We start from the raw sequence: 17,179 nt of genomic DNA, 5'->3' as shown, positions 1-17,179 counted from the left end.
GCAACTTTTTATTCTAGGTCAAAACAGAGTTACTACTACTTTGATACTAACCTGAAGGGTTTAAAACCCTTAGGGCCCAGGGTCAAGAATTGCCCCAGTAAAGACTCCAGTTGGACCCATTAGACAGCTTTGGAAAATGTGAAGCATGGCATAAATTTGAGCATAGTTAGCGCATATTTTATTATATTTTTTGTATATGGTTCAGCTTTTCCAACTGATAAAGACTTCCTCTGTGGCCATCCATGCAACATCTTTTTTTTCCTGCTATATCTACTATAGAAATAAAGATTTAAAAAATCTGCAAATTAACAAAAACTTTGTTTTATAATACAGGCCAGCCTGTTCAATGTAATTTTACACATTTATTTCTTATATTTAAATCCTCAAGAGTCACATTGACAGATTTTTTTCACTTACCATCTTAGCATTTATTTACGTGTATTTACACCGGTCCAGCAGGTGGCGGCAATGCACTTGTAAGTTGGTGTGCTATCCGCCCTTAAAAGCCACAAGAAGAAGAATAAGCATCTCGAAGTGAAAGTGAATAATGTGGAGAAAAATAGTTTATATTTAAAAGCCTTGAACAAGGAACAAGCTTGTAAGTTCCGTTTCTTTATTTGAATGACGACCGCACTGTTAGCTTGTATAGGTTAATCCGAGCTACAGTAATCGAGGCTAACGTTCAGAATTTATAGCCAATCAAAGCTAAGTTAGCTAAAGATGCTGTGTTGTTGCAGTGCGCTCAGGGTAGTAAGATAAAGAAAAATCTGTCGTTTTAGCGTGAAAGTGACATGTCAAATGAAGAAAATATGCTTGGCCAGCTCGTCGTAGCTTTGTTGGGGCTTTCAGCTGTGCGTTTTTTTCGCGGTGTGCCGTCTTTGTCTGTAATTAATGCACATATATACAGGTAAAATTAACTAAAATCTGTAACTTACTGTGAACATCTACCTACGAACATCTTCGGTGAAGTCACAGAATGTAATAAGTGGACTAAAACACCTATTTAGGTCTTACTGTAGCTTCTACCCGGTACTAGGAATAAACAAAGTTTGTATTTCACTGTATTAAAGTCCAGTTATACATACCAAGACCAGTGTATTTCTATTGTTTCTATGTTGTTGCTTACAAAGGCTGAATGTCATGTTTATTTCTGGTTTGTAAGGATTTCTTTGAACAGTTCTTTTAATGACTGTACAACATAAATCTGTAATCACTTTAAAATACAAGAATTGGGTGCAAAAAATGAAGTGAATTTGGATTTTTTTTTTCTAATCCACACCTGGTCAAAAGTATATATACAAGCTCAAATATATAAGCACCCATATTAATTTTTGGTTAGCTATTGATTTGAGATGAAGTTGAAGTACATGGAGATACTCCTCCAGTCCATGGCATTGTCAGTGTGGACATTGATGCTGGCGTTCCAGTAGTTGCCACTTAATGGGAGGCTTAGCCTATGTAGTTCCAGGGTTATCACTGAACATCCTTACCAATTCCTCTCTAACACTTTGGGTATATTTCCAGACGTTGGAAAAGACACAGCCGCATAACTTGTACTTATGTACAGTTGTTTGAAGTGATTATCTTGCTGCATAATCATGCCACCCTGGAAAAGTTCAAAGAAACCATTAAAAGCCTCAAATTACCCTGACATGCCAATGATGAGTGTATATAAACTGCAGTTTCTTACTGTGCCAGTATATTTACTTTCTTTCTCTCTAATATAGCTGGTTCTGATTAGTCTTCTATGACGTGTTAAACGTGGATGAAGTTATGGATTCTCAAACGAGGTAAAGTATCCAAGTTAACATTTTGCTTGGCCTTGCATGATTAATTTCCAATGTACTGCTAATTAAAGAACATATTGATGGAAAATGTGTGATTATGATAAAAGTATATTTTATGTTTTATTTTCTTTCTTTTTTGCAGCAGTTCTAATGCTGAGGTTAATCAAGAAGATGTAAAGAATGATCCTCCAAAAACTAACCTCACAGATGAAAGAGATGAACTGTGTTTTGAACCACAAACGTCTGACGCTACAGGATACAGTGCACAAACAGAGAACACACATGATGATGTGTCTTCCCAGAATTTGATGGACTGTGGGTCTGCAGGTGACACGGATGAAGCTGTGCTCACATGCAGCAAAAGTAACACAGCTCCAACACAGTGTTCTAATGGGCAGAAATCTAAGAGGCCCAGTTCACCAGGCCCTCACCCCTCTAAGACAACCTGTGTTGCTACACACACTACCAATACAAAACTCCATCTCTGTCTTAGTTTTAGTTCCAGAAACCCAGTGTGTAACCCCATTGATGTGGAGATGCTCAGTCCTGATAGTCCAGTCTGTAAAACCCTGTTCAACAACTCGGCAGACCAGGATTGTGATGGAGGTTTTTGTGCAGAGCACTCTGCCTTTGCAAAGGCTCAGGTAATGGAATCTCAGCAGACTATCAAAGACTCTGATCCAGGAAGTTCAACCAAAGAAAGAGACCATCTTCCTGCAATGGGATCCGAGGATGCTGAGATAGCAGAGCACAGTGGGTCATCTAATATGAGCCAGGACTTAATTGAAAGCCAGCCAGATGCAATTTTGCAAAGGTCCTTGGAAAGATTTTCACTACAACTTTTTTTTTTTTTGTGCCCTAGTGCCATTATATTCAGAATTTTCTTTAGTTAATCTGCTGTCTGCTTACCTGTTCTGCTTTTTTTTCTGTATAGTGTTTCATGCCCATCGCATAACATTGAGACAAAATGGCAGGGGACGCCCATAGATGAGCTGAACAGACTACCCCAGTGTGCCCCTCCTCTGTCTCACCTGAAATCAGCACCTCATCACACTGTCACAGTCAGGGTGAGTCAACAGCCACTTCTTCCTTTGTGGATCTTTGTATTTGCTAATACAGATATGTTCACGATGGCCTGCTGAAGTTCAAACTAAGCATCAGAATGGGAAGAAAGGTTATTTAAGTGAATTTGAAGGTGGCATGAATGTTGATCACTGCTCTGTGTATTTCAGGTTATGGGGAGTTTAAAAAAAGATGTTTTCTGTCCAACATGCTTTAATATTTGTAATTCAAAAGTATTACTTTGAAAAAAAAAAAGACTCCTAAAGAAATAAAGCCATTCATTTAAATCACATTACTGACAACCGAGCCTTGTTAAGCTGTGAGGCAGATTTTGTTTAACTCACCATAATTATCTGTTCAAATGTTATTCTAATAAAGGATGATGCTGAAGCTGATAGTAAACTAAGGTTGTTATTGCAAAAGGAATCTGCATTTCTTTGTTTGGCTGTAAGCCCATTAGTGTGTGTCATCCCCTCACCGATACCTGGGAGTCTCTCGAGAGCACGTTTAGGACAGATGAGCACAGAGCATAGCAGCACCAGCTGTTTCAGGTGAACCAGGGGAATGTCTTCCTTTGTTACTGTCTCACTCTTTCAGTCTTTTAATACTTATGCTCATCTACTGGGATTTTCCTACACAGCCATCTCTGGGGTTTACAGAGAATAATGTGAAAAAGCGAAAATATTCAGTGAGTGGCAGTTCTCTGGCTACTAATGGCATGTCAGAGATAAATGCCCAGAGTTCTTCAGTCTCATAGGAAGCCAACAGTAACTCAAATAACCGGTTGTTACAGGCAAGGTATGCAGAAGAGCATCTCTGAATGCACAACATGTCTAACCATGAAGCAGACGGGCTACGGCAGTAACAGACCACACTAAGTGCAACTCCTGTCAGCTAAGAACAAGAAACTGAGGCTACAGTTAACATGGGCTCACTAAAATGATCCAATAGAAGATTGGAAAGACGTTGCCTGGTCCGACGTGTGTTGATTTGTACTGTGACATTCGGATGGCAGATTCAGAAGTTGAATTAAACTACATGAAAACCTGGCTCCATCCTTCCTTGTATTAACTGTCCAGGCTGGTGGTGGTTATAATAGTCTATGGGATATTTTCTAGGCACACTTTGGTACCAACTGAGGATTGTTTCAACATGACAGCCTACCCGAGTATTGTTGCTGACTAAGTTTATCTTTTCATCTCTGAATGATCACAGTGCACAGGTTATCATCTTTCTGTTTCCAGCAGGATAATGCATCATGTCATAAAGCTCAGATAATCTCAAACTGATTTCTTGAACATCACAATGAGTTCATTGTACTCAAATGACCTCCACAGTCACAGATCTCAGTTCGACAGAGCACCTTTGGGATGTGGTGGAACAGGAGATTTGGATCATGGCTGTACAGCCAACAAATCTGCAGCAACTGTGTGATGCTATATCAACATGGACCAAAATATTTCCAGCACCTTGTTGAATCAATGCTACAGTAATTAAAGCAATTCGGAAGGCAAAAGGAGGTCCAACTCAGTACTAGCAAGGTGTACCTAATAAAGTGTCTGGTGAATGTGTATTATCACTTGCTTGATGAAATGTGTTTATACAAGAGAAAATAAGACTGGGAAGATTGGCAAAGATGACGTAAAGAATGGCTCTTGAGATGCAGACAGGGTGAATGAGAATGAGAGAGACAGTGCTGGGCCGAGTGAAGCCGTCCTCCATGATCCCCTGAGGGGCTCTTGTCAGTAGCAGTCCTATCAGACTATCCTCCACTGCTCGTCCCACAGGGACATAGTCAGTGCTGCTTTACTGCTACAACTTGCTCTTATCATCACCAAACACTGCCACACAAACTAGATGCTGCCAATCACTAAATTCCAAGAATGAAAATCTATTTGTAATTAATGTTTTAATTAGATCTAATGTGTACACTGAAAACTGGTTGTCTTTTAGTTCATTACGCATCAAAGAAATGTATGACTTGAAAATATGTAATGCTTGTATTTTTATTTTCTATGCGTTTACCTTTAGTGTGAGGCAATAAAAATGCCTTATATAAGATAAGCCTATATAGAAATTTTAGTTTATTCTTTAATTTTTTATACTATCTACCAAGCTGTGCTCTAACGTTCAGGGGCTTTTAAAGGTAAACCAAAAGCCATTCTTTTAATTTAGTTAAACAGTTAATTTCATCATAATTTCTCTAAAAACAACAGTAACCTGTAAAGAACATGTTTTCCCCTTGCTTCCCTTATTTCCCTGTTACAGACAGATCTCCTCAGGGAGGGAGAAGTCCCTGTCCCATACCCTACCAAGTTCAAGGATGCATGGGATGATTCGTCAGTGAAGATGCCCTGCTCTGAGAAGAATCTGTTTCCTATGGAGACCGAGGTATAATAGTTGTATAGCATCCCTCCATCCAGACATGCCATTTCAGTACAATAAAGTTAGTTACTGCAAGAACACTGACGTAAGAAAAGTTTGTATTTATTAATTTTTTTGATGTTGTGTAGGATGGAAATGGCGTCCAAAGTCGATGGGACCTAATCCGCACTGCTTTGCAGAGGGGGTTCAAAAGTTGTCTGGATGTGAGGGTAAGAGATCAGAGAGACTGGTTAGTCAAACCTAAAATATGGAAACCAAGCAGTTGAATCCCTGATTCGGTAAACGCTTACACTCCAGTAGACTGTTTCAAAAAGCGGAAAAAATTTGTGTTGCCAAACAAATGACCACAGTAGGCTTTTAAGTGTTTTACAAAATATTGAAGAATTTCTGGGCACATTTGTTTCCAGTTATATTGTTGATACAAATCATATTCCATAAGCAACCACATGGTGGCAGAGTTTGCAACAGTTGTATTTTACACCATGTATAAAACTAGATTTGTACTTTTGTGCGCAAATGCTACATTTTCAGTTTCACTTCTAACTTCTCATTCTTCTCTTCAGGATGCAATCCTGAGGTATAACACAGCCCATGCAAAGAAATGGGACTTCACTGCCCTGAACCTTCTTTGTACAGAGGTACGATGTTCAGTATCCGACTGTTACCTGATGTTTATGGGCTTGTCTTGTACAAAAGGAAAGGCATAATATTAGCACAACTTCCTAATGGACTACTGAAAATGTTATAATTCCAACAACTTGTCCTTTACAGACATGTTTGCTGAATGTGGCAGACCTAAGAACCCTTTTATGAGATCTTTACCATGAAAACAAACTCATAAAGAAATGAAGCCATTTATTTGAATCTGATTGAACCTTGTAGACTTGCAAGTCCCAGCAAAATTTAAGTCACCATGATTATCTGGTTAAATGTTAGTCTAATAAAGAATGAATCCAAAGCTGATAGTAAACTAAAGTTGTTATCACAAAGGGAATCTGCTTGTCTTTGTTTGACTGTAAGCCCATTAGTGTGTGTCATCCCCTCACGGTACCTGGGAGTCTCCCGGGAGCACGTTTAGGACAGATGAGCACAGAGCATAGCAGCACCAGCTGTTTCAGGTGAACCAGGGGAATGTCTTCTTTTTTATTGCCTTCCTCTTTATCTTTTTAAACACTTCTTATCCTCTTTTCAGACAGTTAGGGGCTATAATTGCACACATGTTATGAGGATAACATTTTTAGACATGGGACAATGATTTCTTGTCATTCAATTTTACAAGATAACTTTTTAAAGTGTCAGCCCTTTTACAGAGTTTCTCTCCTTAGAGATTGTAGATAAAGTATGATTTTTATTACTTATTATGTCTACTGCACAGGCTGAAACTTTATATTTTAACTACACCACCACCCAAAAGAGCCTAAAGATAGATGGCAAAGCAAATTCAATTTGAAGACTAATTTTATAGCTACATTTAGAGAAGCATTTGTTTTATTCTTAAATTCTTCCTGGGTATATCAATTAGGAACAAAATTGTTATAACAATGCAATGTTCAGAATTAAGTGAGTGCTTGAGATATCCAGCACAGTCCAGCCAAATTGTTATTTAAACCTAATGCTTGTTCCCTCTCATCGTGGATTACTCAGCTAAATTTAGCCCATTCAGAATTGTTTTTTTTTTTCCTTCTCTGTGAAATAATTTCTTAGTAAGCCAGAAAGCTTGGCAGATCAATAGCTGTCTAAGCCTTTTTATAGCTTAATCCAATTTAATTAAAAGGCCCCATTAAGTCTGTAAGGATGCTAAGTAAGGCCAGGCAGTAAGTTGCTCTTCCCGGAAGCAATTTCATCAGCGACTCCAACTGCCTGCTCGCTGTCGTGACCACAGCAATTCCCCCACTTTTGTCATTTTTATGTTCCAAAGACATTTTATAAAGGCAAGCGGCGCTCACTGGAGAAGGACAAACCAGTGTTTAAATGACACAGTAGAAACCAGAATTTGATTACATAAGCCAGAGGTCCCCAACCCTTTTTGTGCCACGGACCGGTTTATGTCCGACAATATTTTCACAGACCGGCCTTTAAGGTGTCGCGGATAAATACAACAAAATAAAACCAGTATTGGTATCCAAAAAAAGGGAAATTTTTATTCATAACATACAGGAAAAGACCCAGGGAAACAGAGTTAACGATAAAAACGTTTAAAAAATAACAATAAAAACCCTGAAAGCCATAAATTTCACACCAAACGACTCATGGACCGGTACCAGCCCAATACCAAATGACTCCGGTCTGTGGCCTGGTTGTTGGGGACCGCTGACATAAGCAACAGTTGGCCAAGTGATGAATCCACCCACTGAATATTCTTGAATAGAAGCACACCATTGTTTTTCTTGTGACATTACCAATAAGTTTGATGTGTCACATGGCCCTCTTCCTATTGAAAAAACAAAAGTTGTATCCAAGATGGCCGACTTCTAAATGGCCACCATGGTCACCACCCATCTTGAGGAGTTTTCCCCCTCACATATACTAATGTGCCACAAACAGGACTTTAATATCACCAACCATTCCCATTTTATTACGGTGTGTCCATATAAATGGCCCACCCTGTATAACAGTGGCCAAACCAGCTGATTGATATAACAGTTTTCAGTGTCATATTTATTCTTTGTGGTCATTATGAATGCTAACCATTGAACTTCTAAGCCAATACAACCTAATTAAATGTGGTGCAACATCTTGTATCACTGGGGTAAAATAGTGACGGGATACGTTGCCCCTGGGCCTGTGACTGACAGTCCGCTCGGCATGTAATACCCATAAGGTAAAAAAGAAGAGGTTTCCAAATTAGGGCTTGTCTGTAAATTGTCTTAGTGTTTCTCCTCTGCCGAATGAAACTGTCACTGTGTCATTTTCTGATGAATGTCTGAGGGCTAAGCACAAAACCAGTCCAGGAGTACAGTGCAGCTGATGTTTCAGTACACAAACATATATATAGCAGCAAGACAACAAGGCTGTTCCTCTCATTTTTGTGCCCTGTTGCTTGCTTGTTTGCTTCTGTCTCTCTCACTGTTAAAAATGCCTTGAAATGTCAGGGTTTGACACTAAATGTATTGGGGAAAACACCCTTAGAAGACCTCTAAATTAAATAGTCAAATCAGGAGTTGTGAAGGTTGAGCTGCCAGAAAATTAAAATGACTTATAAAGACTAGAATGTATGGAAGATCAATGTCTAATCAATCACTATGCTATGAATCACTAAATCCAGACTGCCCTGATGAAACTTGGTGTGTCATATTTATGGATGTGAAATGTATAGTTTGTGTGTCCACCCTAACCTTGTGGTGAGCTGCTCTAGCTGTGGAAAGGGGGGTGGGTTGTCTTTCTGCCCTCATCCTGCCGCATCACCAGCTACCATCTATTAGTCCCACAGGAGCGCTTTATGATGTCTGCCAGCTCATTACTCCTGACAGCATTTAGTCAGACCTGCTCTGCAGCCATATAAATGCCCCTGGCCAAATCAACCACCAAAGACTTCCTGTGGAAAATCAAGCCACCCTGCCACTCTCTCCACAATTGGTCATTTGCATTTGCTCCCAGAAGGTCCATTTAATCAGCACAAGCTCCCCTGCTTACCTTGATAGAATAAGGCATGTGATTGATGACAGTGACATTCGAAGCCAATACACTCATAAATGATTGCGTTGTAAATCTGGGGCGTATGATGGAATAACTGGGTGTTTATTTTAGAGGGAATTGCAGATGGATGCTGAGGTAAGCTTCAGGCTGAAGTATGGATGCCTCAGCTGTGGCGAGCTCATTCCTAGATTGATGGTAGTTTCTTTGGAAAAAGGGTTCTGTGTAGTGAACACCTCTGCAGCATTTCTGTTTCTTTTTTTGTTTTTTGCACTGTTGAAGTGTTGGGATTATTGATATCTGAGTAGTGGGAGTTCATCCTATAACAACAATAAACTGAAACTAGAGTTTTTATTGTTGGATATGAGGAAAAAATTGCGTAGATATTGCTTACTGGTGTAGTTTTATGACCTCTGACTCGCTGTAAAGCTGTTTTTAGACCATGTAAAGTTAATCAAACAGTTGGCTCATCCTCAGATTTTCAGTTCCATCCTGTGTCCTTGGCTTAAGAAAACAATACTAAACCTTAAAAAATGGCACGTTTAAAATTGAAGGAAAATTAACAACAAATGCACAAAACAAGGGATAATTTATGGCTCTTTTTTAATTGCATGAAACCCATCCATCATTTGTTTTGTTAATATTCAATGAGGAAAGCAATGCGTGGAAAATTTCTTTTATTTTATTTATAAAATTCAACACACATCAACATGTGTAAAATACTTGGGTTTAGGTTAATTTGAGCCTTAATTGGCCCTATGCATGAATGTGCGTGTGAATGGTTGTCTGTCCTTGTTAGCTCTGTAAATCACAGCAAAAAATCCTGGCACAACTTCACCTGCTTCCAAGGTGCATGGAGAAGATGAAAGAATTAAAAAAGCAGGAACTCCAGCAACACTTGAGAAACGAAGAACAGCTTTAATAATTGACCAACGCGTTTCGGCTTGTGGCCTTCATCAGGGTCATCCTTGTTAGCTCTGTGATAGACTGGCGACCAGGCTACGATGTATCCTGTCTCTCACACTTTGGCAGTTGTGATAAACTAGATAAGTGCAAGAAAATAGATGGATTGATGTTAAAACTCATATTTATTACATTGAATGATTTGTTCCAGTATATTTGTTGAAAGTTTTCAAAGTGCAAGAAATGAAGACGTAGGTTCTTGGCTTGTACTTATACATAAATAAGAATGATTTTGTTTTTTATTAGACAAAAACAAGTCAAAATCACGCTCTGAGTCAATGAGCATAAAATGTAAAGCAGAAAAACAAGCACTGGTTTGATTCTTAAATGAATAACAAAAAAGTTACGTTTTGTTTTTTTTTTCTCTCCATTTGGTAAGAGAAATCTGTGGTGTGACAAAACAATATGTCAACTTACATATAATCAGTCACTCTGACTGCTGGCTCCGAGTAACTGACTGCCTAAGTAGGCAGTCAGCTCGACACATATCTCATTTAACAATACTTAAGCTTACATGTATTTTTTTTTTTTTGTCTTTTCAGTGTCTTGAGCATTGTGAGGTACAGCAACTGTTTGATACCATACTACCTGCTATGGTTAATCTTGCACTTACAGCTCCTCGGCTGTGCACAATGGTAGGTATTGATTGTTGTCTGTATTTATACCAAATTATCTATTTTTAAGGGCTTTGGAAATGTGTAAAGGTGAGGCATTACTAGTGAAAGTAGCAGTGTTTAAGGTATGCAGGAAGACGAATATAAGTGTGGTAAGTTAGCAGGAAGGGTTAGATGGTGCATCAACTTATGAGTTACAACTTGCAGCTAATAAATCCAACTCTTTGGTCCATATCAGGAACTGCTTCATTAGAAAAGAGGACTGGGAGAGGAGAGGTCCATGTTCTGCCATCCATTTCATGTGCTATGCTTGTGCACTTACGAAACTCCACTTACTTTTTGTGAATTTGGTGCACTAAGTTGGGACTTCTGAATTTTAAAATGCAGTCTATCGCTTTAGATTTCCACAAGTATTCCTGTTCCGAGCAAGACACATTGGTAGTGCGGGTTTGAAATCAGACGCTTTGAACCCCAGAAGGCCTTTTTGCAGTTCACATTACACGGAGATCCATGTCAGAGTCTTTTTAAATGTCATGTCCATTTATCCTTGTTTCCCTCTTCTGTCATCAATTTTAGCTATATGAGAATTACAGGATTGGTATTTTTGTAATCACGTTATCCATTTCAGTCTTCAGTATAATTTAATAAAGAGAATTCAGCTCCCACTTTGCACTGCAGGATAGGGGAATCCCTCTAGTTCCTGTTTATGTTGAGAGCCAGGGGCAGAAGTTTAAGTATTATCCACTTTAACTAGAGGAGGGAGTTTCTGTTACAGATTCCATTTTAAAAGGGCATTATTTGCAGATATTGAATAATGAAGCTTTCTGACTCTCTCAGCTTTGTTTGGCAGTATTAAGCGTCAAGCCTAATATTTATATGTGCGTTATTAGAGCTGGTATTGATCTGCTAACTGGGCAGCCTTGGGAGGCTCTTTAGCCTTAATCAGTAAAGATGGATGGGCCCTGTGTGCCTGACTGAACAAACCTGGGGGAGAGCAAGAGAACTGGGACCTTAATTACTACCACCCATTTACCTAATGGAACTCTCTGTGTCTCCTCTGTTTGCTAGATTGCTAAACTAATTATCTACCCTCATTAGCTCTTCAGCCTACACCACTAAACCCATATTACTTTGTCTGTTTTTTCTGCATCACTCTTTATTACTGTAATCCCTTATCTCACTTTTTGCTTTGTCACTGTAGCATTGGCGTTGTAGCATCAAATCACTCATTGGATTTTTTGATTTTTCTGTTTTTTTTCTCTATTTACAGCCAATTCCTTTACTTAAGTCAAGGATGAATCAGTCTCTGACCCTTTCTCAGGGACAAATAGCCTGTCTTTTGGCCAACGCCTTCTTCTGCACATTCCCTCGACGCAACTCCCGCAAATCCGAGTATGGCAATTATCCTGAGATCAACTTCTACAGGTGAAAGCACACAAAACAAAATAAATCACCAGCAGCCTGCTGTTATTAGTATTTTGTTCATAAAAAAAGTTTTCCCCTTCAGTGCCCACAATGTTGCTTTGTAAACCTTTATTTAGAGCAGGACAGAGGACATCCAAGGTAATTGGAGCCTCTTGCTGTTCTACCCTATAACTGAGGATCAAATCCATCCCTCAGTATCTGTAATACATATCAGTAACAGAGTTTTTTTCTTATAAATTTCAGCTATCTGCCTCAGTATGATTGTTTTGAGTGACTCTGTTTTTAATGATCCTACCATTCAAAATAAACTAATATCCATCAGGGGGCACTACTGCCTTGAAAACCCTTAATAGATGAATTATTTCTTGTTTTCTGTTTGAATGAAGCCACAGTTTGTCATTTTTTTTAAGTTGTTAAATTGCAGTTTGTGGTGTAACTGCAAACATCATGTTATAGATTTGAGGATGGGGCTGTGGGCTGAGGATCTTTCTCTATGTTATACCCCATGTGTGGGAGGGAGATCCCAGTAGGAGTGTTAAATTGGAGTTCTTTCTTACTACCTACTCAGAACCAGTGGTGTGTTAAGAAAGCCTGGGTTAGCTAATGGAAACAAATTGTTATAATAGACTGTTTTAAAGCGAACACTTGTCTGCTTGTCTGAGTGTCACTGGCTTCTCATAACTTGAAGTGTCACTTTATTTGTAAAAAAAAAAAAAAAAAAGTAAGTGATGCAAGTATATAGCTAAAACTTGTAACAATGATAGCTCTTCTGCTGTTGCATAACAGGTGTGAAGTATAGCTGGCAGTTGACATGGTAAAGATATAGCAGGTTAAAGTAAACTGCCAGTCTAGAAAATATCTTTGTTACTTACTTTCTTTTTAAGATCTACCTAAAAGGAGAGAACATAATTTTCCACCTTAAAAGAATAAAACCTTTTTCTTTTTAAACTAATTCGGCTGAATGACCGATGAGCTTATGTCACAGTGAAGCATCCCTCATCCATAATTCACAAGAATCTCTATTCCTTCCTATTGCACTCAATGATCGCCTAATAGGCTTTCAACCAAATTTTGTTTCTCGTTTTATGAGCAGTAACCTGTGAATTGTGATGGATGGTGACCTGGATGAGCCACTACGTCACTGATCTGGTTTCTCTTCTTACAGATGTGGTTACATTTATCTAAGTCAGTTCTTCTGTTTATAGTGGCTGTTGTTTTTTTTCCTGTAAGTGTATTTAGAAGTTTATCTGGATGGAAAATTATTTTTACCGTTGTGTTTTCCTGGTCAGTGTTTTGTTTTGTTGAGTATTGGTAACAAAAAAGAAGAATTTACGTGAAACGGGACTAGAACTGTGGATGATGGTATCTTAATTTGGATAACATGTGGAGCTTCAGACATATATTGGAATGCATTTTGACACAAAACAAAGTTTTGTGTATAACAGAACAAAAGAAATTATTACAGAAAACAAAACTTGTCTGAGTGTGAAAAGTTATGACACGATGACTATGAACAGGTAGCTAATTGAATTGGATAGGGATTTTTTCCAAGTGTTTTTCCCCCAGTTGTGGCTAGAAAGTTGACATATTGTTTATAGGTGAGATGGGCTGGTAACAGAGTTATAATTAGATGTTGTTACATGCTTTGCAACTTCATGTTTGGACAGTAAGTGCCTCTGTATATCCTGAACACTGTCCAGACAATACCTCAACTCAATTTTCCCCTATTTCCATGAGGCCCCTTCTCCTCATTAGTGACATTTGCAATACCTTTGGGTTGTTGCCTGACACACTGAAGGCGTAGGTTCGGTAATACCTTATAATGAGTTCCCATATTCTTTGCAGAACATGAACATTTAGTGCTATGAATTTTGACATTCCTTGCTATCTACATGGGCTCTAATTGCTGGTCATTTTCAGATGGAACAAAATACATTTCTCAGTTTATTGTATAGGCTGCCTCTTGCTTTATTGATATACACTGCTGCCAAATATCAACATTTGTATTCATTTTAGGCGCTTAATGGATTCCCGCGCCAGTTTGACTCACCAGAGTGACTACTTCATGACTCGTCATGGTGGTGTTTGTCAAAATAAATTGGAAAATAAATTAACTTGCTGTGGAGAAAAAGAAATTCAAAGGTGGAAAATGGATATTATTAAAACAGAATCATCTTAGCATAACACACAAAATCTGCCCACAAATAACATTTTGAGCAATCAAAATGGGCACACGGGTACATATTTGACCTCTGATGGTTCTTATCTGTATCTGATACTATGATGCCATGACATTGCCTAGCAACCACCTACTAACAGGCTAAGATGACCCGTTGGCAACATTTATGTGTAGACTGTGTGAAACATGTGGCCAATGCAGAAGTGCCTAAAAGCCTTCATTCTATCTGAAAGCCACCAGATGGCAATAGCTGTAGTTGAAAAAAATACTTCTGGTCCTGTAGAAGTCTGTGGAAGAGCGGCTTTCTGATCTGACCTTTGTAAACACTTTTGATCTGAGTTTATGGCCCCAGTCACTCATTTTTTAATCATATTGAATAAAAATTGATTTGAATTTGTAAATCTTCATTGTATTATATTTCAAAAGTGGAGGCTTATCTGTGCTATGAAACCACATGTTTACTGGCTAGTAAACTGTTGATCACAAGTCATTATCAAGTGAGTGTGTGGTTTCACAGTCGGACCCAAGGCAATAGCAGAAACACTCAATTTCATCTTTCAGTCGAATTCCATTTGGTTTTATTTATATAAGGCTAAACTACAACAACAGTCACCTGAAGGTGCTTTATATTGCCAGGTAAACCCCTACAATAATACAGGGAAAACTGCAAACAATCAGACCATCCCCTATGAGCAAGCACTTGGCGACAGTGGAGAAAAAAACAGCCATGTGGTTCGACCGGTTGAGGGTGAATGAAGAGAAAATGTGGAAGAGAGCCAGAGATCTTCAAAACAGGACTTCAGCAACCATGGGCTGAATTCACCTTTTATACTGTCTATATATTTATGCCCCTTATCATCTTATAAAAGCACAATATGATTTTAATTCACAGCAATAACATCTCATTCATATCAATATAACTTGATTTATGCATCTTAGACTATATAGACAAAGTACTGGTCGCCACATCACATCTACAGGAGCTGCTTGACAGTGGAAACCTATGTCATTAAAAAAACTGCTAATGTCAATGCCAGCAGAGGTTTGCAACTCTGTAGTTACTGAGTCAGCAGAGTGTTAGGAACCACTTTGCGCCCCAGCACTTGGCGATCCCACTCTGTAGCTTTACATAGTCTCCTGCTATCTGCCTGAATTCCTAAATGTTTCTAGTTGTTATAGTATTATACTGCAAGGAACTCCCTCCTCTAGTTCAGAGTAATATGCATCTGCTCTGTCTTTAAGGTTCAATGGAATTATTTTACAAATCCTGTCATCCTACTAATTATCTTTGATTTGGTCCATATAACCTTCAGCTGCCTTATTTTATCTAAACCATAATTGCACTTTCAGTGTCATCTGTGTGTCATCTGTTTGAGGGCACGATATCTGTGTCTGTAATGATGTAAGTATTGATTTCAGTTGCAGCGTTGGCTGTTTCAGAACCACTTGGGTCTGCCTTCACTGTCAGTATTTCTGCCTAGAGCAAAATACAGGAAACACCAAGAGTGGGGGGAAAAAGTCTTCGTGTTTCTGAGGAGATGAGACGAGACAACCACTGCAGTCTAAAATGGGTCCTGGATCGTTACGGGCCCTCCCCTTCTTGCAGTAATTGAGGGAGTGTCCGTCACTTTGCTTATCGGTTACACTAACGCTCTGTCTTGGGCAAACAGCAGCAAGCAATCTGCTGATTGCTGTTTTGGCAGAACTGTCGAGATTTGTCCTCTGTTAAGTGATGGATAGATTCAAGGGAGAGGATAGAAAGCAGAAGACTTGTCTCTTTATGGCTTGTCTTTTCCTAGGTTTGAGAAGAAAATGACATGGGGAATTCCAATAACAGTTTGGTCAACAATGAAGGCTCATTAGTAAGAAATAAATACCCATTTTTGTTTTTAAGTCATTGTGAGATGGTCTACCTTATTTGCAAGAAAATAGCTGAACAGGTAATGGCAAAACTGTCAGAAATATTGCCTCCATATGCACTTTATGCAGTAGGTACAGTTATAGAGGACAAGAACCAACTAATTACTGTCCTTAAATGAAAATTGCTTCAGTATATTTTGTAACAAAATCCTTCATAATTAGTAGTCCTTCTTTCTTCAGTGCGGTATAATTTGTGGCTATACTGTAAATCCCACTGTAATTTACTTGTGTTTCACTTACACTTTCTCATAGTCATGTTGTCCTCTAGGATACATTATGCCAAATTAACACTGACTAAAGGAATTGATGGGGTGAAGGGGTTCACAGAGGATGAGTAAGGTGCTGTGTAAGGAATAGTGTAGAGAAAACCAAAATTGACATGGAAAAATTATCTTAAATAAATTGCTTTTTTTCTTACTCAGAGTAAGGCTTTTAGCAAATGACCTTTTCATTTAATTTGTTCCCTCTGTTTTTATTTCTTTACCGGTCTGAGCAGAAAGTGGTGGGAGGGAGAGATGGATCCTGAACTATGGTTAGTCATCAGCTTAGGTCGCTTTTAATGGAGGGAGTGTACTAGAATGGGGGTGATTTAAGCTTTCCATCCAATGCTCTCTCCATCCCTCCACCCTAGTTTAATAGTAACTGAAAAACTGAAACCTCAGGCCTGCCTCAGGCAGTGCCGTTGTATGAAGGATGAGGGTAGATGGGAGAGACATCATGCCAGTTTGAAAGCGTGACTTCACTCATGTTCCTGTTGTGCAGTGAGCTTTAGATAATAAATGAGTTAAACATTAATGCCTCTCATCTTCTAAAATGTAACACATTATTTAATGTCAAAAAAACAGGTGCTATTATAAAGTTCTGGAACTTGCCCCATAAAAATCTAAAATTAGACCTGAATTAAATTTGGCTCCATATTCCATCGTAGATATTCTGGGAAAGTCGTGCTTTCAGCATTGCTTTGGAAGTGTTGCTCTGATGACTTGCACTTCTACATGCATCCTAGGTCCACTCCCGTTGGTCTACTGGATAGTTGGATAGATAGCACAATGCCAAGTGCCACCATTCAATTTGTTTGACTGTTTATTTGCCTGAACAGCATACAGACACAACTTTAAAGGGGAGATACTGTACATTTTACTCCTCCTTTTTTCAGAAGTTGTATAAACCTTTTCATGTAGTGTTTTAAATTAAGTGGTTTTTAACTCAGA

The 17,179-nt window shown here is 38.7% G+C and overlaps 1 protein-coding gene across 2 annotated transcripts in view; it reads left to right on the top strand.

Annotated features, from left to right (window-relative positions):
- The first annotated feature begins 447 nt into the window (after positions 1 to 447).
- The window catches only part of parga (poly (ADP-ribose) glycohydrolase a), a 29,235-nt gene continuing 12,503 nt past the window's right edge, over positions 448 to 17,179 (top strand). Inside the window, exons 1-9 of one of the 2 annotated variants that reach the window (XM_005456551.4) lie at positions 448 to 598; positions 1,728 to 1,790; positions 1,933 to 2,601; positions 2,722 to 2,854; positions 5,118 to 5,240; positions 5,363 to 5,443; positions 5,798 to 5,872; positions 10,373 to 10,465; positions 11,715 to 11,869. In XM_005456551.4, coding sequence (XP_005456608.1) covers positions 1,774 to 1,790; positions 1,933 to 2,601; positions 2,722 to 2,854; positions 5,118 to 5,240; positions 5,363 to 5,443; positions 5,798 to 5,872; positions 10,373 to 10,465; positions 11,715 to 11,869 — 1,346 coding nt within the window. In that variant the 5' untranslated portion in view covers positions 448 to 598; positions 1,728 to 1,773. Of the gene's footprint in view, positions 599 to 1,727; positions 1,791 to 1,929; positions 2,602 to 2,721; positions 2,855 to 5,117; positions 5,241 to 5,362; positions 5,444 to 5,797; positions 5,873 to 10,372; positions 10,466 to 11,714; positions 11,870 to 17,179 lie in introns of both variants that reach the window. The other variant, XM_003451997.5, reaches the window with a different exon arrangement.

The sequence above is a fragment of the Oreochromis niloticus genome, linkage group LG13 (assembly GCF_001858045.2).
Source record: "Oreochromis niloticus isolate F11D_XX linkage group LG13, O_niloticus_UMD_NMBU, whole genome shotgun sequence".
NCBI classification, from domain to species: domain Eukaryota; kingdom Metazoa; phylum Chordata; class Actinopteri; order Cichliformes; family Cichlidae; genus Oreochromis; species Oreochromis niloticus.
The sequence above is the reverse complement of the archived record's forward strand: the minus strand, read 5'-3'. Positions and strand labels throughout refer to the sequence as shown.